Source organism: Drosophila nasuta, chromosome X, assembly GCF_023558535.2.
Source record: "Drosophila nasuta strain 15112-1781.00 chromosome X, ASM2355853v1, whole genome shotgun sequence".
Classification (NCBI taxonomy): Eukaryota; Metazoa; Arthropoda; class Insecta; order Diptera; family Drosophilidae; genus Drosophila; species Drosophila nasuta.
This window is the reverse complement of record NC_083459.1, coordinates 32,259,597-32,280,168: the sequence shown is the minus strand read 5'-3', so window position 1 is coordinate 32,280,168 and position 20,572 is coordinate 32,259,597. Positions and strand designations below refer to the sequence as shown.

The following is a 20,572-nucleotide window of genomic DNA, read 5'->3' as shown; positions in this document are numbered from 1 at the left end:
CTTTTGTGGTATATTCCGAAGGCAACGTCGTTTCATAGAAAAGCGAAAAAGTTGTTGGTTCAGATTAAGCTTTTCAGGGTGTTTTCTATATTTTTGCTATAAATTTATTTCTTTGTATGTACATAGATTTATTATTGTTATAGTGTAAGCAAAAGTTTGAAGTTTTTTAAAATATGCGCGCTGTTAATGCACTGCTTGGTGGTATATTTTGTTTTTGTAAGCCAGCTTTAATTAAGACATTTTGGCGATTGCAATTGCGGTCACGCTGGCGCCATAATTCGTACATCCCTCCTACACTGTTGCATTTCGCAAATGCATAGGCCAAAATAAAATAATAAAAAAACAACAAAAAAATGCCAACCTAAATACATACATAAATACATAATTTTGTTTGTTGTTGTTGTTGCATTTCGATTTCGATAAAAGACGAATACATTTAACCCCCCGCCGCCCTTTCCGCCCGCCGCCGACGAGCCGAGTTGAGCCGCCCAAAAAAAAAGCGCAGAGTGCAGCAAGCAGCAAGCAGAGCAACGAGGAAAGCGCGACGCGGAAAGAAAGTTGAGCGACGCATGCGAACGCGAACGTGAACGCGAACAGCAGCGCAGCGAAAATTGCGCCTCGCCGAAAAGTGCATCAGCAGCAGCATCGGCAGCAACAGAAGCAGCAGCAGCAGCAGGCACGACAGCGACGTCGATGACGTTGGCGTCAACAGCCTTGGGACACAGCACAGCAACAGTCGCAGTCACAGTTGGAGGACAGCAACAACAGCAAGAGCTATCGATGGCAAGTGGCAGTGCAGCAACAGCAGCAGCAGCAGCTGCTGGACGTCAACAGCGTCCCAGTGATAGCGATTTGCGGGAGCTGCGCGAGATTAAGCAGCTGCTGTGGGGCGATAATGTGCGCGAAGATGTTTTCACGCGTTGGTCTCAAGGTAAGCAAAAGCAGAAAACAAAAAACAGCAAAAGCCAAATTAATGCAACGCGCGCGCTTTTCGCTGCTGCGTGCGTGCGTGTTTGTGCGTGTTCGTGCAAGTTTGTGCGTGTCGATTTCGCTATATATGCATCTATATGCATTTCTCTTGCAGGCTTTGAATTTAGTGATGTGGAGCCGTCAGCTTTGGTGCAAAAACAGGGCGGTCCTTGTGCTGTGATAGCGCCCGTTCAGGCGTACTTGCTGAAAAGAATCATCATGGACAAGCCAGGCATCCAGCTGATCGACGTAAGTTCGCCAAAGCGTCTCTAGCTTGCATTTACACTCAATCCCTTCCTCCATATTTTTATAGCTGCCACGCGAGGAGTGCGAAAGTCTGTTGATACGTGCGCTGTGCAACATTCTGAAGAATTGTCGTGCGCATCGCTATAAGATTGTCACCCTGCACCCTGATTGTCGTGCAACCAAAGAGCGTCGCCTGACGCCACCAAGCGTCGCCGCAGCCGCTGCCGCCGCCAACACCAACACCTCAAACACAACAACAAACCCGGCTGGCGCTGCTACTGCCGATGATGCTACCGTCGAAGCGGCCATTGAGGCCGAGGAGCAAGCCACTGAAATGGCAACTGGCAATGCAAGTGCAACGGGAATTGATGCTTCAGCTACAGGTACAGCGACAGCAGGAGGAGCAGGAGCCGAAACAGCTGCTGACGGCACAACGTTGGTGATACGCATGCAGCTGAATCTGACGCTAACGCCAGATGAATTCCATGATGGATTGCATACGGTGCACTTTCATCATATCACCGATGTGGCACGCTTCTACATGCAGAACTATAGTCAACTGTCGCACACATATGGTGTGCTGCTCTTCATGTATTCGGTATTCCTAACCAAGGGCACGGAACAGGTGAATGCCGATATATCGGATACATCGGAACCGCTGATACATAGCACATACGGTTATGGCGCTCAATCGCTGATCAATCTAATGCTGACGGGTCGGGCTGTCGCCCATGTCTGGGACAATGAACAGGATGTCGGTGGACTCAAGTTGCGCGGCATCTCTGAGCAGAGTGATATTGGTTTCATAACGCTAATGGAACAGATGCGCTATTGCACCGTCGGTTCATTCTTTAAGAATCCACGCTATCCCGTCTGGGTGATGGCCTCCGATACGCATTTAACTGGTAATTATTTTGCATTGATCATAACTCTTTGTTCAACATTTCATCTGCTGCTGCTTCTTTGTAGTTTTGTTTAGCAACGAAAAGAGGCTCGTGTCGCCGGAGACACCATCGGAGACGGGACGACGCGTCTTCAAATCGTACGATCCGGAGGGCAATAATTTCATATCGAGCACCTTGCTGCGTGATGTGTTGGCCACACTGCATCTGGTCAGCGAGCCGGGCTAGTAAGTTGTCCCCTATATAAAAAGAGATGCACATATGAAGATAGTAACTACATCTTTTAATGAACACACAGCGTTAGTCTGATGCAGAAGCGACTGGATCCCGAGAATCTCGGCATTATACTCCTCAATGCTTTTATGGATGAATTCTATCCGCAGGAGCGTCGGTCCACACCGGACACATTCGAGCTGATGCACTACAACGGCATACCGGGCTCCAATGACAACAATAAGGTGCGTTTTGGAGTGTGGCAGCACTTGTTTGAACAATTTTAAGAAACTAAACGTCGTCTATGGGATACAATTTATCTGTAATCTGTCTGTCCATCCATCTGTGTCGTCCGTTCATATAAACACTTGGAACAGAAAATCGCAATATTGAATGACAACACTGATTTAGGTGAAATGAGGTGTTGACTTTAGGAAATAACTCTAAAATAATTTGAGTTTTCAAAGGTCATTTCTGACTATACTCTGGGCGTGTTCTATAGCATCTATTATTTCTGTCTGTCCAGGCTGTTAAACACCTGGAACTTGACGACTATGAAAGCTAGCGTCGTTAAATTTGCTGACATCACTCTTGTGAGTTCTACGCAGCTCAAGTTAGTTTTAGACTACAAAGTTTTATAACCATTGAAAAATAACATACTGTTTTTTTATTCGTCTCAGGTGCGTTACTATTGTGGCTCGGCCATATTGCTGGAAGGTGATCTCAAGTCGATATGCACCTCGAATCCCATGGTCACTTGTCTGCAGACCAAGTGGCCCAACATTGAGATCAATTGGCATGATGCTCACATGCCTTCGTTGAATTGACGACCACACTGAAAGAAGAGCAACAACAACAACACAAACAAAACAACAACAACAGCAGCAGCAGCCGAAGTAGGCAGCTGCAGCAACAGAAACAAAAGTAGGAGGAAGTGAAAGAGAAGCCGAAGAATACGGTGAAGAGGAAGAAAACAGCTGTGCAGCAAGTGCAAGCAACAACAATTGGATGCCAAGCACACTTTTATTTCAAACACCTTTCAATTGTTTATTGATAATTTATTGAGAAAAAAAAACGTTTTAAAAACAACCAAAAAAATGCAAACGCAAAAAAAAGCAACAAACAAAAAAAAAATGAACAAGCAACTAACACACACACACACACACACACTTACATATATATATTAAGATATATATATGTTTGTATATCCTACATAAACACACACACACACATACAACAACACTTATCCCCCGATCTGTGCATAAAAATGCTATGCAGATATTTAATTTTTTGCAACACATTTAAAAAACAATTTCAACATGAAACACATGAAAAACAAGCGAAAAAAAGAAAGTAAAAACAAGAAGCATAAAACATATTGAAGTGAATGTAATTTTAGTTTGCCATTGTAATTTATAAGAGCCAGCGAAAATGATGATAAATGTTAAAAGCATAAGTCATAAACAACCAACAAATGCATGTCACATTAGCGAAACAAATACACACAAACAACTCACACACACACACATGCACCCAATGCGCCCCTCTCCACCCACAAACACACACTCATTCAGAACAAAAATTTTTGTTTATGGCCTTTTAACAAATTAATTGTAGTGTTTAAAACAATTAAATAAAATTAACAAAAAAACTAACTAAAATGCGTTACCAATAAATACACGAAACACAAATGCAAAATAAGAAAATGTCGAAATAGAGAAGGATAGCGCTAATGCATGAGAGCGAGAGAGTAAGATTGAGAGAAGTATGGCAACAATGCACTCAACAACAAAAAATAAAAACCAGAGAAATAATAATAAAAATGTTGTAATCCAAAAAAAAAAAATCGAAAACTTGAAATTGTGAATAACTCTTTGCAAATGTACTATATATATAGATTTTGTTGGAATTTTACGAACTTATTTATTGATATTGTTTTTGTCGTCGAACAAATTCTTACATTTTGTTTCTTTAACTGAAATGCAATTTCTATTAATTAATTAAAAAACCGCTTAAGTTGTTCCCATATCTAAAAGAGGAAAAGAAATCGACAATTGGCCATTTGAAGGTAACTTTTCTATCGATAAATTCCAATTGAAGTGTTTGATGATCACGATCGTGACTAATGCAGGCACATTTATCAAATCGCTAATCGCAAGTCAATAATCTCAATAAATAATGTGAAGTGAGGATGAAAAAAATCAAAGAAACGTCGTTTAGTTTTTGGAGATTGTGTTTCTTACTTTAATATTTTTGTAATTGATATTTAAGCAAAATTCATTTTACTCGCGAAAACGAATTTTTCAATCAATTGTTTTTGTTTTTTGTGTTTTTTTTTTTATTTAGGTATTTTGTTATGTTTTTCTTTATATTCTTTGTTAAATAACGAAGCTGTTTTTAAATTTAGCGCGCATTGTTATCCTCCTGCTTCTCTGTTCCGACTATAGCCAACTGACAGCCGAAGAATGCATCCAGCATCCACTCTTCAGCACTTTACTTCTCCTCACACCATTCGTTCTCCTTGCGCACCTGCTCCTCCTCTGCGGGCGTGAAATCCTTCTTGATGTTAAATGTCTTGCGTATATCCTCCGGAGTCTTGCCCTTGATCATGTTGGCCACAGTCTTGCACGTTAGCTCCAGCAATCCCTTGATGTCCAAATAGTTGGCAGCCAAGATCAATTCAAATAGAGTGCCCTGATCCACTTTAAGGAAATCTGCATCCCACGATGTGATGTCATCGGTTCGCTTCTCCTTGCTCTCATCATCCTCGGTGGGCTGTGGATCATCCTTGTGATAATTCGCCCAGGTTAGAACCTTGCGCAATATGGTTGAGTTCACATTGGGCAGCGGAACAATGGCATTCTCATCCTCCTCCATGCCGCAATCCTCGAGCATGGTCCGAATGGTGCCAGAGCATTTGGCGATTTGTATATCAGTATCAAAAATCTCCTCATCGGAGGATTGCAACTTGATGGTCGGCATATTGATCTACAGCGAGTCACAAAAATTTTACATATCAAATAACTATTTTGGGAAACCACAACACACATCAAAAACAAAGGACCGCCATGTGCACAGTCAGGCGTATGCATATTGTTGTTGCATATTCCAGTGCACAGACATTTGCACACACACTTATGCTTTCCAACTTGGAGATGGCGTCTCATGCTTGTACTCACCCCACCATCTTTCTGACTAACCGCACATTTCCTATTAATGATGATGATGCACTTACCACAATTGAAAATTATTAGAAGGCTTCAAAGTTTTCTTTTTCGGCTTTGATGAATCACGCGGCGAAACTATGTAATAAAAAAAAAAAAAAATTTACCTCTTTTATTGAATGCGAAATGAATGCAGTAGCGAAATTACGTTGCTTTGTACGATAAATCTGTCTTTTTTTGTTAACCAGCATGTAATCGATAGGTTTTATTTTCCCGAATTTTTTGCAAGGATTATTGAACAAAAACAGCAAAATGAAAAGTATATAGAATAGTAAGCAATGTGTGGAACTAAAACACAACACGCACCTGACACAATAAACCAAAAAAACTTATTGCAAGACAACAATAATGCTTCGAATGGCTTGCTTAAATTCCAGACTTTTATTGACTTGTTTTGTACCTTACTTGCGTTTCTCTTGGCTATGTTTTTCTTCTAGAGATGAACAAACATCGATAACTCAATCGATGTTTCGATAGAGTTTCTTATCCATTTATTTAAACATTAAATTTATTATCGAGAACATGAACATGCTTATTTTATTTCTTAAAATGACAGTAATCTCAGCTTGACTCGATTCGCTAATATTAACTTTATCAAAAATATTATATTTGATCATTATGATTAGCAACACTTAATAAGTGCTATGTAATTTTGCAAGAAAAAAAAGTGTTCAAAATGCCGCAAGTTTTTAAACACGCCTTTAAAGTATTATTTAAAACAGAAATGAAAAGCTTAGAAATGCTTAAAATATTTTTATTATACGCAATCTATAGGTGAAAAGGAGCTAAACGAAATATTACTTATATATTGTCGCAGCAAATAATAAATAATAAATGGAAATCGATTTTACTTAAAAATGTATCGACATCAACCCTGTTTCCTAAAAAATTCCATTGCTTGGTGATTTAACATAATTACTGCTAACAGAGTAGCGTTAACAGTTTTTTGTGCGAATTGTCGTGCAGAGGAAAGCTACTGTTAGTTAACATATCAATTTTGTTGCTCTCAGTTTTTGTCAACACTGCGCTGTCCCTTGTCCTCGCTGATCGAATATTTTTTTAAAATCGGTTTTTTACACTGCGTACGCATTTGTTAGCAGTGCGGTAATAGTTGTTACGGTTCCGCATGATACAAATGATATACACCAACAAATAAAAAGGGAAAATAACCGAAAAAACACCACTGAAATAAATCAAATTAGGTGCGCGTGTGTGCTGAACATCTTTTTTTTTGCATTTGAATACATTATTTTGTGGCCGTTTAAAGTTTTGTTAAAACATTGGAACATCGAGCGCAGGTCGCGACAATTAAGTACAAAAGCAAAGGCAAAGGCAAAAGCAAAAGGCAAATCAAAATCAACAGGTAAATAGCAACAATAAAGATGACACATGATGTATACAAATATACAATTACATATAAATAAATATATACATATGTATATCTATAGCAATGTATGTATATATGTATGTTTGTGTGTCAAGCAGATAACTGCAAATAACATATGTACATGCAGACACACACGCACACACATATATATTAAATGCGTGACATGTACGTGTGTAAATAGCAATAGTATGCGTGTGTGTGAGTAGCAGACATCTCAGTTATTAAAAATGTCTGCAAAAAGAGAACAACAACAGCAGCCGGCAGAAACAACAGCAAGAGTAACAACAACAACAACAACAATAACAGTGACAGTGCAAGCAATTTAATTGCGCTTCAAAATTTCCAAGGTGTAAAGTGAAATGCGACTATAGAGGGCGCTAGAATTTGCCCCCCTTTTCCCCTCCCTCACTCCCTCCTTTTTGCTAATCACATTTCCCAGCTCCATACTGCCGGCTTACCCATCCCCCCCACCTCTCTCACACACTCTACACTTTGTGTGCGAAGGTCAGCTCAGTGTGTAAGTAACGTGGAGTGAGAACGCGGTAGGGAGGGGTGACCCTGCACTTGCCGCTAAATTATTGATTTGCTCAACAGAGCGAGCCGAAGCGAAAAGCAAAAACAACTACTACTCTGTCGGTAGCAATAATAATATACAATAATAATACAAAAAAAAACAGCTGTCAAACATAAAGTTTTGTTATACCCTATTTATATAAGGACCCAGAGCAAGCGCGACAATTGATAATAAGAAAAAAAAGTTGACATTTGCATTCAATTGCACTTGGCACTTGGCAAGTGTCTTCTAGCGGCGAGTGGCCTCCCAAAAAAAGGAAAACAAAACAAATACAAGTAAGCCTAGCAATCGCGACTGTGGGTGGCGCCATCTAACGTAGGGTGGTGTGGTGTGTGCCGAAAACGCAGCTTTGAACTCGAGTTATTTGGTCGATTGATGTCGTTGTTTTTCGTTGTTGTTGTTGTTGTTATTATTGTTGCTCCTGTTGCTTCCTCCACACATCTAACGCATGCTTAATGGATGAGGTCATTTCGTAGTCGACCTAGCAAATTTGCATGCCACTGCCACTTCCAGGTTACAAGTTCTATTCTTGGCCCTGTCAGACAGTTTCCGATATTACACACACACATACACATACACATATACGCACTTGCTCATTTGGCATTACTTTACCGTTGTGTTGTTGTCTCTCACTCTTACTCCGTCTCGCTCTCGCTCTCGCGTATTTATCGTTTTTATTTTCGTTTACATGGCTATTCCAACATTGATACGGGCGATAAGGTTTATCATAGCATTTAAGTAATTACACGGTCACACTTAGCGAACGCTGTCCGTCTGTCTGTCCGCTCAGTTGAGCAGTGATAACTCCGTTGTTATCAATCCAATGCTCTCACTCTCATTGGCTGATCCATCAATCAGGCTGAAAGCCAACTGCCCAACTGCTCAACTACCATCAGCTGACCTCATTGCTCTGACGTTGCCAAAAAATAAATCAGAAATCAGAAATTAAATATATAAAACGCAACATCAAGTGGGCAACACTTCAATTCCGCCCACTTCTAATATTCCATAGCCATATCCGAATATCTCGCTATACAGATCTCTGACAAAACGTGCTGCCTTTATCTCGACTCGACTCTCCCCGATTGTTATGTCAATTCAGCTGTTTTGCTTCTGCTTCCCGTTTTGCATAACCAACTCACGATAATGAACATATAGTGCATATATGCAGCTTGTTTATCAAGCCTAGAACTGTGTAACTACATTTAAAATGATAAAAGAAAAACAGAAAGATAAGAAAGTTGCCACGAAAACAAGGTGAGTTGTATTTTGATAATAAATAATGAGCTGTCAGCTTCTTAAACGTGTCGCTCTTTTAGGATGAATCCAAGGAACGCAATGAAGAATGTTCTATTTCTCAATTTCTTATAAAGCATATACCAGAAAGAGAGAGGAAAATAACTGAGATACTTGTTTCATTAATTACGAAACGTCTAGACGCAAAAAAGAATGCAAAATAACTGACTCAAACTCAAACTAGCTGTGACGATAGTTAGAAAGAAGCCGAAGATTGGCTGCAAAATGATTTCACAGAATCAGAATGAAGATGAAAACAAAACAAACAAAAGAAATCCCAGCGGAAAGAATGAAAGCAAATAAACAAACAACTCCCAAGAAAAATGTTACAATCTCGAAACCGGTTTATTTGTGATGATTTCTTGATGTGTGTGCAAAAAGATTCCATAGATGATGTTTGTCATGTGATTTTATGGCTGACTGATACAAAAAGAAAGGATAATCGAAAGGATTAAGTGGAAGTTATATTTTGACAATCGGAATGCGTTGAAAATGATTTATTAACAGAAAAGGAACAAAAAGATATGGAACTTATTTTTGGAGACATTTGAAACAGAAAAAGAAACTTTTTGGACTTAATCTGGATGAACAATCGGTAGAATTGAACTTATCAATTCGAAGCATAAGCTAGATAAAGCCTGGCGCTGTCTTTAAAAATAGACGAAGGCAATTTCCGAAGCCAAAAGAAATGTAGATTAGGTAATGTCTGGAAAAAACAGAAATAAAAGAAAATAATACAGTTGAAAGCGATACGAAATGAATTTGCGATATGTCAGCTTAATAGATAAATTACTACAAACAAACTAACTGAATGATATCGCCAATTTGGTGACATGTGCATCAGCCGCTATAATGTGCCACGTGACGCATGTGGCATAATGATAACAGAATAACGGAGTACATTGTCGGTAAAGTCGGTGCAATGGATGTCGAGATAAGATATCGGATATCTGAGGACATCCAGAGAGACAGAGAGAGAGAGACACGCCCACATATCCCAGATTAAAATGTATATATATAGTATCTATATAAATACCTATATATCGATATAGTCTGCATATTTGATTGACTCGCTGTGACTCGACACAAAACAAAACTTCAGACGTTGACCGCCTTTTGGCTTTTGCCTTGGCTTATCATCGTCATCATCATCATCATGGCAATAGAAATAGAAAATAAGAAAATATGCGCCAGAATCGCTTCGATATCAGTATCTGTCGTAAATTATAGCTGGCAACAAAATACTAAATACTTCAGATGGAGCTCTATATATGTAGTTGGAACTAGCTTTAACCTGCAGCGTCGGTCGTCGGTCGTCATTAGGCGATAACTTGAACCCAAATTGCGTCTGAGTGGGCGATTGAAGAGCGATTGCGATTGCAGCTGATGTCGCGTGAATTTACTGGATTGTATAACTGTCAATTAAAATCATATTTACCCACCATAAAAATGTGTCGAGTTGGTTCTAGAATAATATAGCTAGCATTAGTATAATCTCGCCTGCTATAAAGAATTGCTTTATGACCAGCTCTGTGGCATTAACTTTCGTTAATTAGCAAGCACTTGTGAGCTGTTTATTTTCGTTTTCGTTCTTTTTTTTCTTTTTACTATTTGTTAATAATTTCATTTGCTCATTTCACATTACGGGAAAACTCGAGTTCCCGAGTTCCGCGAATGCCGTGATAAATATCTATTATAATCGATATTTGTTCAAGGATTCAAATAGAAATGCAATCCAAATCACTCACTGAATGTTCAAATATTTATACAATTCATTTAATGTTCGTTTACACAATTGTTGAACTATCATAAAAAGGTAAATGCTAATAATAGCAACATCTGCTTATCTCGCTTTTCTCTGGCTTATCAAGATGTTTAGACAAAGTATTGCTGAGCTGAAACATTAGCCATAAATCTACATAAATGTTGGAAAGTAATGCAAAGCTCATTTTATTCACATTTATATCCATTCATATACTTCTATATAACTGTTGTTGCAATTCATCATCATTTTAGTTGTATTTCAACTTTAATTTTTGCTAGTTAAGATCTTTAGTATTCATAAGCTTAAATTCATAATTTAAGGAATTGACTCAACTATAGTATAAACTTGTTCTTACCATAACTCGATTCTTTTAAATTATTAAAAGTATTGTCCGACACATTTATTGAAGGACTGTCTATATAATACTATGATAATAGATTAGAGATCGAAATAGTTTTAGTGTAGTATAGAATATGATGATTGAAATGCAATTTATATTCTTAAAATATACCTAAAACTACTAAAAATATACCATCGACTAAATTTGGTATATTGATATAGTCAAAATATACACTAAAGTGCAAAATATACCAGATTGTCAGCCAAAGCAAAATATTAAAAATAGTTTAAAGGCATTTCGATATCGGTATCATATATGTCATAATATAGAATTTATACTTTCATCAAATATAGTTTAAATAACTATAAAGATAAAATTGAATAAGGAATATAGAACATAGAATACAATATGATGATTAAAATGGCAATTATATTCTTAAAATATACCAAATCAATATACCTAAACTGAATTTGTTATATTAATATAGTCAAAATATACCATAAAGTGTAAAATATACCAGATATACCAGCCAAAGCAAAATATTACAAATACTTTTAAAGACATTTTGATATCGGTATCATATCATATGTCATAATACGTTTAAATAACTATAAAGATAAGATTGAATAAGGAATATAGAACATAGAATACAATATGATGATTAAAATGTCATTTATATAAAATATGTGCCTAAATTTGGTATATTGATATAGTCAAAATATACCATAAAGTGCAAAATATACCAGATTGTTAGACAAAGCAAAATATTAAAAATAGTTTAAAGACATTTCGATATCGGTATCATATCATAAGTTATAATAAGTTTAAGTAACTATAAAGATAAGATTGAATAAGGAATATAGAACATAGAATACAATATGATGATTAAAATGCCATTTATATGATATATTAAAAATAGTTTAATAACATTTCGACAGTAATCATAAAATGTGGATTTTCGGAATTATGTTTATGCGCAGCAATTAATCAAGTTGAACAAGTGAATTAATGACAATTTAATTGGAAACAAGTTGTCCACCTTTGATGAAGCCATTTGAAATGAATCAATTTGTGGAGCGATTGTTAATTGATAACAAAAACAAACGTAAAAGAATGAAGAGTTATTTGCCATGGCTTAAGCACTTATTTTAATTGTAAACGACTCAGTTGGGACACACGCAATTGCTGTTGCTGTTCCTGTGTCTGACGTCCTCAATAGTTGTTTATCAAATATTTAAGAACTGGCAATTAGATAACGAATCGATATTAAATGCAATTGTCAGAGAGAGGGAGAGTGAGAAAAGTGCAAACACGACAACTGAAGGCTCAAACTGAATATTTAAAGCGAGCAAAGTAGTTGAAGGCAACAGCAGAAGCAGAAGCAGGTGAAGGAAGGAAGGAAGGAAGGAAGCGTCTATTGACATTGACCTCTTGCTTTACACTTTTCACGCACACCTTTTCTTTCAATTTGTCAAATGGGCAATCAAACATGGCCAAGTAAAGTGCACGAGATGCACTCAAAGCGAGTCTCTTTCGATTCTGTCACGCAAGCCATTTAATGATATTATTTGCCTGCTGCCAGTTTTCAATTTCCAATTTCCATTTGACAACAACACAAAAAGATAAACAAGAGAAAAACAAATTAAATGATTTTACTTCCATTTGCAGGCAGCGAAACAGAAGCGGAAACAGAAGCGAAAGCGAAAGCGGAAACGCAAGTGCTAAAGAGTTGCTAGAGGAGAGGAGCAGCAAGGACAGACGGACAGACAGACGGACGGACTTTAAGTCAGTGCCGTCGTCGCATTAGGAACTTACACACGCCGGCGTCGATCAGAACAGTCGCCATCACGACGTCGCCGCCGCAAGCGCCGCCGCAGACAGCCGAGCATTTGGAGGACGCCAGTGCTGGCGATCGCGGGCGTGTCTACAAGCTGAGGAAGAAGAAATACCTCAACAACGCCCACATCACATAGATCAGGTCGAGCATCGTCATCGTCGTCGTCGTTGAAGTTGAAGTTGTTGTTCTTCTTCACAGTTTTGTGGAAGTGAAACGAAGAAGAACGTTCAGCAGTAGCAGGAGCAGCTTAAGAAGTCACAGCTATGCCAGTGCAATCGCCAATCGAGATCAGCAATCGTGCCATCGAGCATATCGACGATGTCGATCCACTCGAATATCATGGCCACTGGGAGCCCGTTGGCGTTGCCCGCGTCCAAAACACTGGCACCTCGGCGATGGTCACGTTCAGCAAACGCAAACAGCAGCCGTACATCATTGGCGGCGCCCTCGATACGAATATGTATGTGTTCGAGCAGCTGCATTTCCATTGGTCCGACTGCGATGAGTCCGGCTGCGAGCACACGCTCGAGGGCATGAAGTACTCGATGGAGGCGCATGCCGTTCATTACAATGCCAAGTATAAGGACTTTGCCGAGGCCAAAAACAAACCCGACGGTCTTGCGGTTGTTGCATTCTTCATTCAAGCCTGCGGCGACAAGGATTGTCCCGAGTTCAAGAAGATCACCGAGGGCATTCGCATTGTCCAAAAGATACACACGAGCGCCTCCCTGGACTCGGGTAAGTTTCTATTGGAAATATGTACAATATAAATTCCGATTGTTAATCATCCATCTGTTCATCTTTTAGATTGCCTATCTTGGATTGGTCTGCAGGAGCTGAGCAAGCATTATTATACCTACAAGGGATCGCTGACCACGGCGCCGTACTTCGAGAGCGTCACGTGGATCATCTATCGAACGCCCATCTACGTTTCCCGCGGTCAGGTAAGCAGCTCAACCAGCAGCTCAGCCTGGCTGGCCACATCGTCTAACGTGCAGCTAACACTTCAATTCAATGTAAAAACAAAACGAATGCAACAATTGATAAATTCGAATCATATGTGTAAAAGAATACTTATCAAGAAAGTACTCCAACACTTTGATTTACACTTTTGTTTTGATCGCAACAAGTGAGAAATTGTAATCATATGTGTAAAAATAAAATCCAGCCTCATCATCCTAAATTCTGCTAACACTTCAATTCATTGTATAAAGTAAAAGAATGCAACAAATTCGAATTATATGTGTAAAAGAATACTATTCAAAAAAGTACTCAAGCCTTCATAATTATATGTACAAATAATACGATTCAAAAAAGTACTCCAACACTTTGGTTTATTAAACACTTTTGCTCTGAACGCAACAAGTGACAAATTGCAATCATATTATAAAAAACAAATCCAACAAAGTACTTCTGTGATATCATTTGAAAAGTTTAAAGTTATTTCAATTATTATATCGATTTACCTATTCTTTTTGTTAACTAAATGAACTCAATAACTTTATCGAACATTCTTTTTATTATTATGTATTCGTTAACGTTCATCATTAACTTAATTGTAAATTCTTTTGATTCAAACATTTTATTTATACTTGACAGGTTTTAACCTTTTAATTTCATGAACACTTGCTCTAAATGCAACAAATGACAAATTCTATTTATATTATAAGAATACAATAATACAATACAAAGTTCTTTAACGATGTCATTTGATACGTTTAAAGTTGAGCTGATCAATGTGCACTTGTTATTTGAGTAATTGATATATTTCTTGTCTTTTGTTAACTAAATGAACTCAATCATTAACTTTATGACACATTCTTTTTAACTAATACTTTTATTACTATGTATTCATTAACGTAAATCATTAACTTTATGTTCGATTCTCTTTTATCTCAACATTTTCTTTATATTTCTCATTTTTCTACAATCTTTTCTCTTTGCTTTTTATACTTGTTTTAATTCATAATTCTACATTTGAAATACCTTTATCATTAAACATTGCTCACTTATGTAAATTTTGGTCCTTTGAATCAAGTATATTATTTTTACTATCAAAACCCACAAAAAAAAGTTTGCGTTAGCTTTTTATTCATTTTATATGGTTTATGTTTTTGTCCTATAAATCTCAATGCATGCGAAAGGTCAAATTTTTCAGAACAAACCTTTACTCTGAAGAAATTCGGGTTAATTTCCAAAAATTCTAAAAATTTGAAAGTACATCTTTGCATATTGAATTGTTTGGTGTTGTTGCTGATAGATATTAAATATATTTGAAATGTACAATGAATGGAAACTAATTGCACTTTATATTTCAGGTGAGCGTGTTTCGCAATCTGCAATCGTGTCCCAAGGACGAGTCCAAGAAGATAGTCAACAATTATCGTGAGATCCAAAGGCCGCACAAGGATCCCGAAATCTTTTTTGCCCGCAATACAAACACCAAATCCAAATTATGATGTGCTTGCTAATTTCTACTACCAAAAACTAAGATGAAAAAGAAAACAAAACAATCTAATCCTTAATCCTCACCAAAACACTCAACAACAACAACAACACTGCTGCAACAACAACAACAACAACGACGTCAAGGGATTCTCTGTGCTGGGATTTCTGGTCATCAAATCTTTTTTGTTTATTTTTTTTTATTATATATTCTATATATATATATATATATATTATTTTTCCTATTATGCTATAATTCTATGGTTGTCGATAAGCTTTTTTGTTAAAATTGCCTCATGTACATATAGATCTATAAACATAATAATAATACTATAACTATATATGAATTTGATATGATATCATATTAGAACTTGGAACACACCGTTGCCTTGCATGTTAAATATTTCCTCCCCCAACAAAATATTTAATACTCTACAATCACAACTAAAATTTAAAACAAAAACATTAAATATGTAAAAAATAATGAAAAAAAAAATCATTTAAACTAGGTAAAAAACCAAAACATTTTTGTATGCAAAAAAAAACAAAACTATGGAAATTACAAATTACACATGTATAACTGTATATATAAGTACATATATATATATATATATATCTGTATATTACATATCGTGCGTAAATCGGCTATATTTATACATTGCTAGTAAAGCTCTTTGTTCGCTGTGTGGCTTCTCAATCCAAAAGCATTGGCACCAGATGCTTGACGAACCAATCCTTCGATATGGCCAGATGATCGCCCTCCACACTGAGCAAGTGCAGCCGCTTGCGCTGCTCCAACAAAACCAAACCAAGCTGCGATCAAAGAGAGAGATTTAACTAAAATAATTGCGACTACAAATTTAACAACTCTGTTGTGCTTACATTCTCGTACACTTTGCTCTGATTCAGCGGCTGAATGTGTTGATCCTGGCCAGGCTCGTAGAACTGAAACCATTGCGACTCCTTTGGCTGCACGATGGTGTCATTGAGGAATTTGACCAAGACAAGCCTGCAAAAAGAAAACGAAACCATTGTTACTTAACTGCTCAGTTAGTAGTATGGATGGTTTACCTCTTCAGCTTGTTGAGATTCTCGGAGTAACGTTCGTTCACATACAGCTCGTTGTTGATGTCCGCCAGGAAGGTGCTCTTCAGCCTGTAGCTGCTCTCGTGCAGCGGATCATGCCAATACGTCGCCTGCACCAGCTGCTGTTGCACCCAACTGAAGGGAAATGAGAAGTGATTAGGTTGAATTATTTGCAGATTATCCCAAATCGTTATTACAGTTGCATTCTGTGTTCGCTTAACAGGAATGTCGAATGCTAATTAACAGAACTGTTAAGTTTGAGATTGTCGCCATGCTCCTATCCCAAATCCTTATTAACAGAAGCTTAACTTTACAGTCGCATGCTCTGCACGCTTAACAGGAATGTCGAATGCTAATTAACAGAGCTGTTCAGCTTAGCAATGCAACAGTCTGTGATGTCATACTCCTTGCTCACTCTTTGAACTGAGCTGTTCTTATGACTAACAGGTGAAATTGACTTTACCAACTCGGCGGTTGCCTATCGCTACCCATTAAATCCAAATACCCTGTCACTTTCTGATTACCCGGCACTAAGGCTGAGTTTTCTTCAGCGTGACTAAACTTACTCCTCGTAGGCGGCATAGTTGAGCAGCTTGGTGATGTACTCGCAGCTACTCTGCTTCAGCGTGGGGCACTTGGGCAGTCCAAAGATGCCCTGATGCTGGCCACCTAGGCTGATGAGCGTGCGCATCGGCGGGGAAGGACAACGTTGGGCCAAAGCACGTCTAAAAGGGAAATCAATTAATTGACAGAACACCACATCAGTTGACAACTTACAGAAACTGTCCGCCCTGGGAGAAGCCAATGGCATTGTAGCCATCGGTGAGTTTTTCGTCCTGGGCCAGCTGCTTGCACACATAGTCCACCTGCTTGTTGGGATGTATAAAGAAGCCGCTCTCATAGTCGAGCACCAGATTGCCGCCAATCTTCAGCGAACGCACATAGGTGCCGTTGGTGTGCTCCTCGATCAGTTTCTTGATGGAGCCCAGGCTGAAGGGGAAACAACAAGTGTCGCCCATGCCGTGCCACAGCACAACGGGCAAAGGGGCGCCATTTACTTCGCTGCTGCTGCTGTTGACCAGACAAAGGCCAAAGGTGAGACAGCTCAGTAAATAGAATGCGCAGCTGGCTGAACGCATATTTAATTAATGGCTTTTGTTTGACTTTAATGACCCTGCAGTTGTGTTACTAAGTATTTTTGCGACGCGCCCGGCTTCTTTGTTTTATTTATGTTTCAAAACTGCACAGTTTCACATGCATTGCCCTGGGTAACCAGGGCTGGCCTAGGTCTGTTAAATAACAGAGCAGTTTAAATATGTGTTATTGTTTACTTGTAGTTAAGCAATATATAACCAAAAAATTAACTTTCTTCTATTTCGTATGCAAATTGTAGTAAAAGTCGGGTTAAATTGTTGAAATGTGTGCAAAATGTTTAACATATTTTTAACATTTTGCCAATCGCAACGAACTATTTCAGTATATTTTCAAAAATATCGATGAAGCAATCGATACTTTTGAAATCGTTAAAGCTCCATCACCAACAACAGCTGAACGCTTTGCGCCAAAATTAAAGTTTAGTAACGGTTTCAGTTCAATGGTGCTTAAATTTATTACAAAACAAAAAAAAAGTATAAGAATACAAGTTCCTTAGAGACATTGACCCTCGTGCAACACACACCAATGCGGTATCACCGCATCCGGATGAATGCCACGTGCAATTAAACGTTCGCGATAGCGATAGAAGCGACGCTGGGCCAAATATGCCGCCGACTTGGGATTGGACCACAGACGCTCCGCAGCCGCGCCAGCTCTGGGCCAAATGCGAGGCTCTGCAAAGAGAGCAAAAGACAACAAATAAGAAGAGGACTCCAATTGATATTATAGTTGAGCACTTACCCAGCGAATTCTGATCCACGTATTCGCTCCACATGCACACCTCGCCCCCGAGCACTTGACGCCCCTGAGGACCACTTAAGCTGGCCAAGGGCAATGGATTGTCGTATACCTTGCGCCAGTTGTAGTATTTGGTGTTGCCCCAGAAACCATGATCCAAATACCACGCATCCTTTGTGGAGATCAACAGTCGATAGCCGCGATGCAGGAGATCACGATTCAACGAATCCTGCGCCCCCACCCACGTCTGGATGATGAAACGCTCCTTGGGCAGCAGTTGCTCAATGTGCTGGGGATCGGTGAGGCGACTGGACCAAAGGATCACCGGCTTGGGATCACTGATCTTTGGATACATGTGACGATTGATGTTATCCCAGGCCTCGACGTTGCGCTGATGGAAACGCGACCACAAACGCAAGAAGCTCGCCTCACTGAGATCGTAGCCCAGCGTGCGCATCTCATTGGTGATCTCCTCGGTGTGATTCCAGCACTGCAAATATACCTCATCGCCGCCCATGTGGATGGTTTCCTCGGGTGCGCCCAATTCGGCGACATCCTCGAGTATCTCCTTAAGCACGGCGTACATGTGATCGTTGAGTGGATTCAACTGGCCACAAGGCGGCTGCACGCAAAAGTTGCGCCACGGCGACTGATTGAGGCAGACAGACATGTTGCCCAGACCCGCCGCTGGACCCCATTGCCAGCCATTGCCCGCATGCGAGGGTCCATCGATCTCGACCAGAATCCGTATGCCACGCAATCGGGCGTATTTCACCAGATTGACGGCATCCGCCCGGGAATATGTTTGGGCCGTCGAGTAGGCGCCATAGCGTTGCATTTCGGGCACACGTGTGATCTCCAGTGGAAAACTGTGCGTGTCCACCACATGCCAGTGCAGCACATTCAACTTGGACGCCGCCATCGCATCGAGCGTGCTGCGTATATAGCGCAACGGCACAAAGTTTCGAGCCGAGTCCAGCAGGAGACCGCGATGCGGATAGGCGGGTGCATCAGTGATGCGTGCTCCACTCACCAGCAAGAGTCCATTACCCAAGCTGCCGGTGACCAGATTGCTGAGCGTTTCGAAGGCGTGACGAGCCCCATACACCGTGGGTGCTTTGATGTCCACAAAGCTGGCGGTGTCGGTGGTGCGCACCACCATCATGTAGCTCTCGTCGGTGGTCCAGTCGAGGAGCAGACTGCTGTCAGTCACTGTGGCCTTGACGAGCACCTCTTTGCTGCCGCTGAAAGTGCAGTTGCGTGTGCATTCCTTGAGGAGATTGCTCACAAACAGACGATTGGTTTCGCGCAGAAATTGTGTGGTCACCGGACTGGGTGCCACCACATTGAAGCGCACCTTCCACGGATCAAAGTGCACGCGATCGTGCGACAAGCTGCAATTGCCTGTGGGCATGGGCCAAATGGAACCGTATTTGCCACACGACAGGCGGCAATCGCGCTGACTTTCAAACTGTTTTTGAGCACGCACCGCGCTGGTGAGCACCTCCTCCTCGGGCAAACAGAGATCGGTTGCATCGCAATACCATTTGCTGAACGGAAAGGGGTGAGTAATTGTAAACTGTTATCAATTAAAATCAAGTATGCGCAAATTTAAATTCAAATTTCGATAACAAGCTTATCGATTGCGTGATCTCCTTTAACAGTCACTGTTAAACGCCTGTTATTGATCCTGTACCCACCTGTTGCCATCTTTGTTGCTCTCACTGCTGCTGCTGTCGTCGGCGACAGCGAATGCGACTGCGACTGCTGCGCAAAGACAAATCGCCAGATAACGGTTAAGCTGCATGCTGCAGCGGTTATTCCAACCGTTTGGCCTGCTGCTTAACGTTGTTTATTAATTGCCGATAATTGCAAAATACCGGAATCGAACACGACAAAAAACAAAACAATAATATGAGTGTACGAAAGTTTTGTTGTTGCACCGTCAGCGAGAACGTCGCCTGCAGATGGGCGCACCACGAAATCCAAACTGAAACTAAATTAAATGCTAAAAAGACTAAGCTTATCGACTGAATTTATTTTTGTCCCATTCGCTCGCTGTCAGCGTCAACGTCGGCGTTGAAGCGGAGCCAAAGAGCGCAATAACATATGATATACATAGTTCTTGTTGTTGTTGTTATTATGCTTGGAGAGGGGAGGTTATGAGGTTGCTATGTGTTTAATGGGGGGGGGGGGAAGGGGCGGAAAAGCGCAGTCGCGCAATGAGCATCGGCCGCGCAGCCGCTGCAGCTGTCCCGCTGTCATGTACCGTACGAAATGGGGCGCGATCCGATAATAAATTGTCACAACAATAACAAACTGCTGGGTCACCCTTTCACAGCAAACATTTCGAAGTTGTTATGCCCTTTGATTTTTGAAAAGTTCGAAACTAGCC

At 39.8% G+C, this 20,572-nt stretch overlaps 5 protein-coding genes across 5 annotated transcripts; 2 read left to right on the top strand and 3 right to left on the bottom strand.

The window, feature by feature from the left end:
• Positions 1 to 264: 264 nt before the first annotated feature.
• LOC132795376 (ubiquitin carboxyl-terminal hydrolase MINDY-3 homolog) lies at positions 265 to 5,318 on the top strand. Its single transcript, XM_060806051.1, has 6 exons — positions 265 to 931; positions 1,085 to 1,218; positions 1,283 to 2,120; positions 2,185 to 2,344; positions 2,416 to 2,575; positions 3,011 to 5,318. Exons 1-6 carry the CDS (start codon positions 694 to 696, stop codon positions 3,155 to 3,157), a joined length of 1,677 nt encoding a protein of 558 aa, XP_060662034.1. The 5' UTR covers positions 265 to 693; the 3' UTR covers positions 3,158 to 5,318.
• LOC132795377 (S-phase kinase-associated protein 1-like) lies at positions 4,546 to 5,312 on the bottom strand. The gene has a single exon (XM_060806052.1). It carries the CDS (start codon positions 5,310 to 5,312, stop codon positions 4,824 to 4,826), a length of 489 nt encoding a protein of 162 aa, XP_060662035.1. The 3' UTR covers positions 4,546 to 4,823.
• Positions 5,319 to 6,541: 1,223 nt separating the features above from the next.
• On the top strand, positions 6,542 to 15,539 carry LOC132795192 (carbonic anhydrase 2). The gene is made up of 4 exons (XM_060805757.1): positions 6,542 to 6,917; positions 12,585 to 13,491; positions 13,561 to 13,697; positions 15,072 to 15,539. The coding sequence occupies exons 2-4, from the start codon at positions 13,017 to 13,019 to the stop codon at positions 15,210 to 15,212; spliced, it is 753 nt and encodes a 250-aa protein (XP_060661740.1). The 5' UTR covers positions 6,542 to 6,917; positions 12,585 to 13,016; the 3' UTR covers positions 15,213 to 15,539.
• Positions 15,187 to 17,529, bottom strand: LOC132795191 (palmitoyl-protein thioesterase 1). The gene is made up of 5 exons (XM_060805756.1): positions 17,062 to 17,529; positions 16,851 to 17,009; positions 16,270 to 16,419; positions 16,081 to 16,207; positions 15,187 to 16,011 (listed from the first exon to the last, which is right to left on the bottom strand). Exons 1-5 carry the CDS (start codon positions 17,421 to 17,423, stop codon positions 15,892 to 15,894), a joined length of 918 nt encoding a protein of 305 aa, XP_060661739.1. The 5' UTR covers positions 17,424 to 17,529; the 3' UTR covers positions 15,187 to 15,891.
• A 339-nt stretch (positions 17,530 to 17,868) lies between these two features.
• On the bottom strand, positions 17,869 to 20,177 carry LOC132795190 (chitooligosaccharidolytic beta-N-acetylglucosaminidase). Its single transcript, XM_060805754.1, has 3 exons — positions 19,878 to 20,177; positions 18,181 to 19,727; positions 17,869 to 18,113 (listed from the first exon to the last, which is right to left on the bottom strand). Exons 1-3 carry the CDS (start codon positions 19,982 to 19,984, stop codon positions 17,932 to 17,934), a joined length of 1,836 nt encoding a protein of 611 aa, XP_060661737.1. The 5' UTR covers positions 19,985 to 20,177; the 3' UTR covers positions 17,869 to 17,931.
• Between the last annotated feature and the right edge of the window lie 395 nt (positions 20,178 to 20,572).

Coding starts and splice junctions, on each gene's coding strand:
- LOC132795191 (XM_060805756.1), bottom strand. CDS start 17,423: ATGCGTTCAGCCAGCTGCGCATTCTATTTACTGAGCTGTCTCACCTTT. Junction 16,420..16,850: donor AACTATGCCGCCTACGAGGA/GTAAGTTTAGTC, acceptor ATTTCCCTTCAG/TTGGGTGCAACAGCAGCTGG. Junction 16,012..16,080: donor AGAGCAAAGTGTACGAGAAT/GTAAGCACAACA, acceptor CTTTGATCGCAG/CTTGGTTTGGTTTTGTTGGA.
- LOC132795190 (XM_060805754.1), bottom strand. CDS start 19,984: ATGCAGCTTAACCGTTATCTGGCGATTTGTCTTTGCGCAGCAGTCGCA. Junction 19,728..19,877: donor AGCAACAAAGATGGCAACAG/GTGGGTACAGGA, acceptor CTTTCCGTTCAG/CAAATGGTATTGCGATGCAA. Junction 18,114..18,180: donor CGTGGATCAGAATTCGCTGG/GTAAGTGCTCAA, acceptor CTCTCTTTGCAG/AGCCTCGCATTTGGCCCAGA.
- LOC132795377 (XM_060806052.1), bottom strand. CDS start 5,312: ATGCCGACCATCAAGTTGCAATCCTCCGATGAGGAGATTTTTGATACT.
- LOC132795192 (XM_060805757.1), top strand. CDS start 13,017: ATGCCAGTGCAATCGCCAATCGAGATCAGCAATCGTGCCATCGAGCAT. Junction 13,492..13,560: donor GAGCGCCTCCCTGGACTCGG/GTAAGTTTCTAT, acceptor TTCATCTTTTAG/ATTGCCTATCTTGGATTGGT. Junction 13,698..15,071: donor TCTACGTTTCCCGCGGTCAG/GTAAGCAGCTCA, acceptor TTTATATTTCAG/GTGAGCGTGTTTCGCAATCT.
- LOC132795376 (XM_060806051.1), top strand. CDS start 694: ATGACGTTGGCGTCAACAGCCTTGGGACACAGCACAGCAACAGTCGCA. Junction 1,219..1,282: donor CAGGCATCCAGCTGATCGAC/GTAAGTTCGCCA, acceptor ATATTTTTATAG/CTGCCACGCGAGGAGTGCGA. Junction 2,345..2,415: donor CTGGTCAGCGAGCCGGGCTA/GTAAGTTGTCCC, acceptor ATGAACACACAG/CGTTAGTCTGATGCAGAAGC.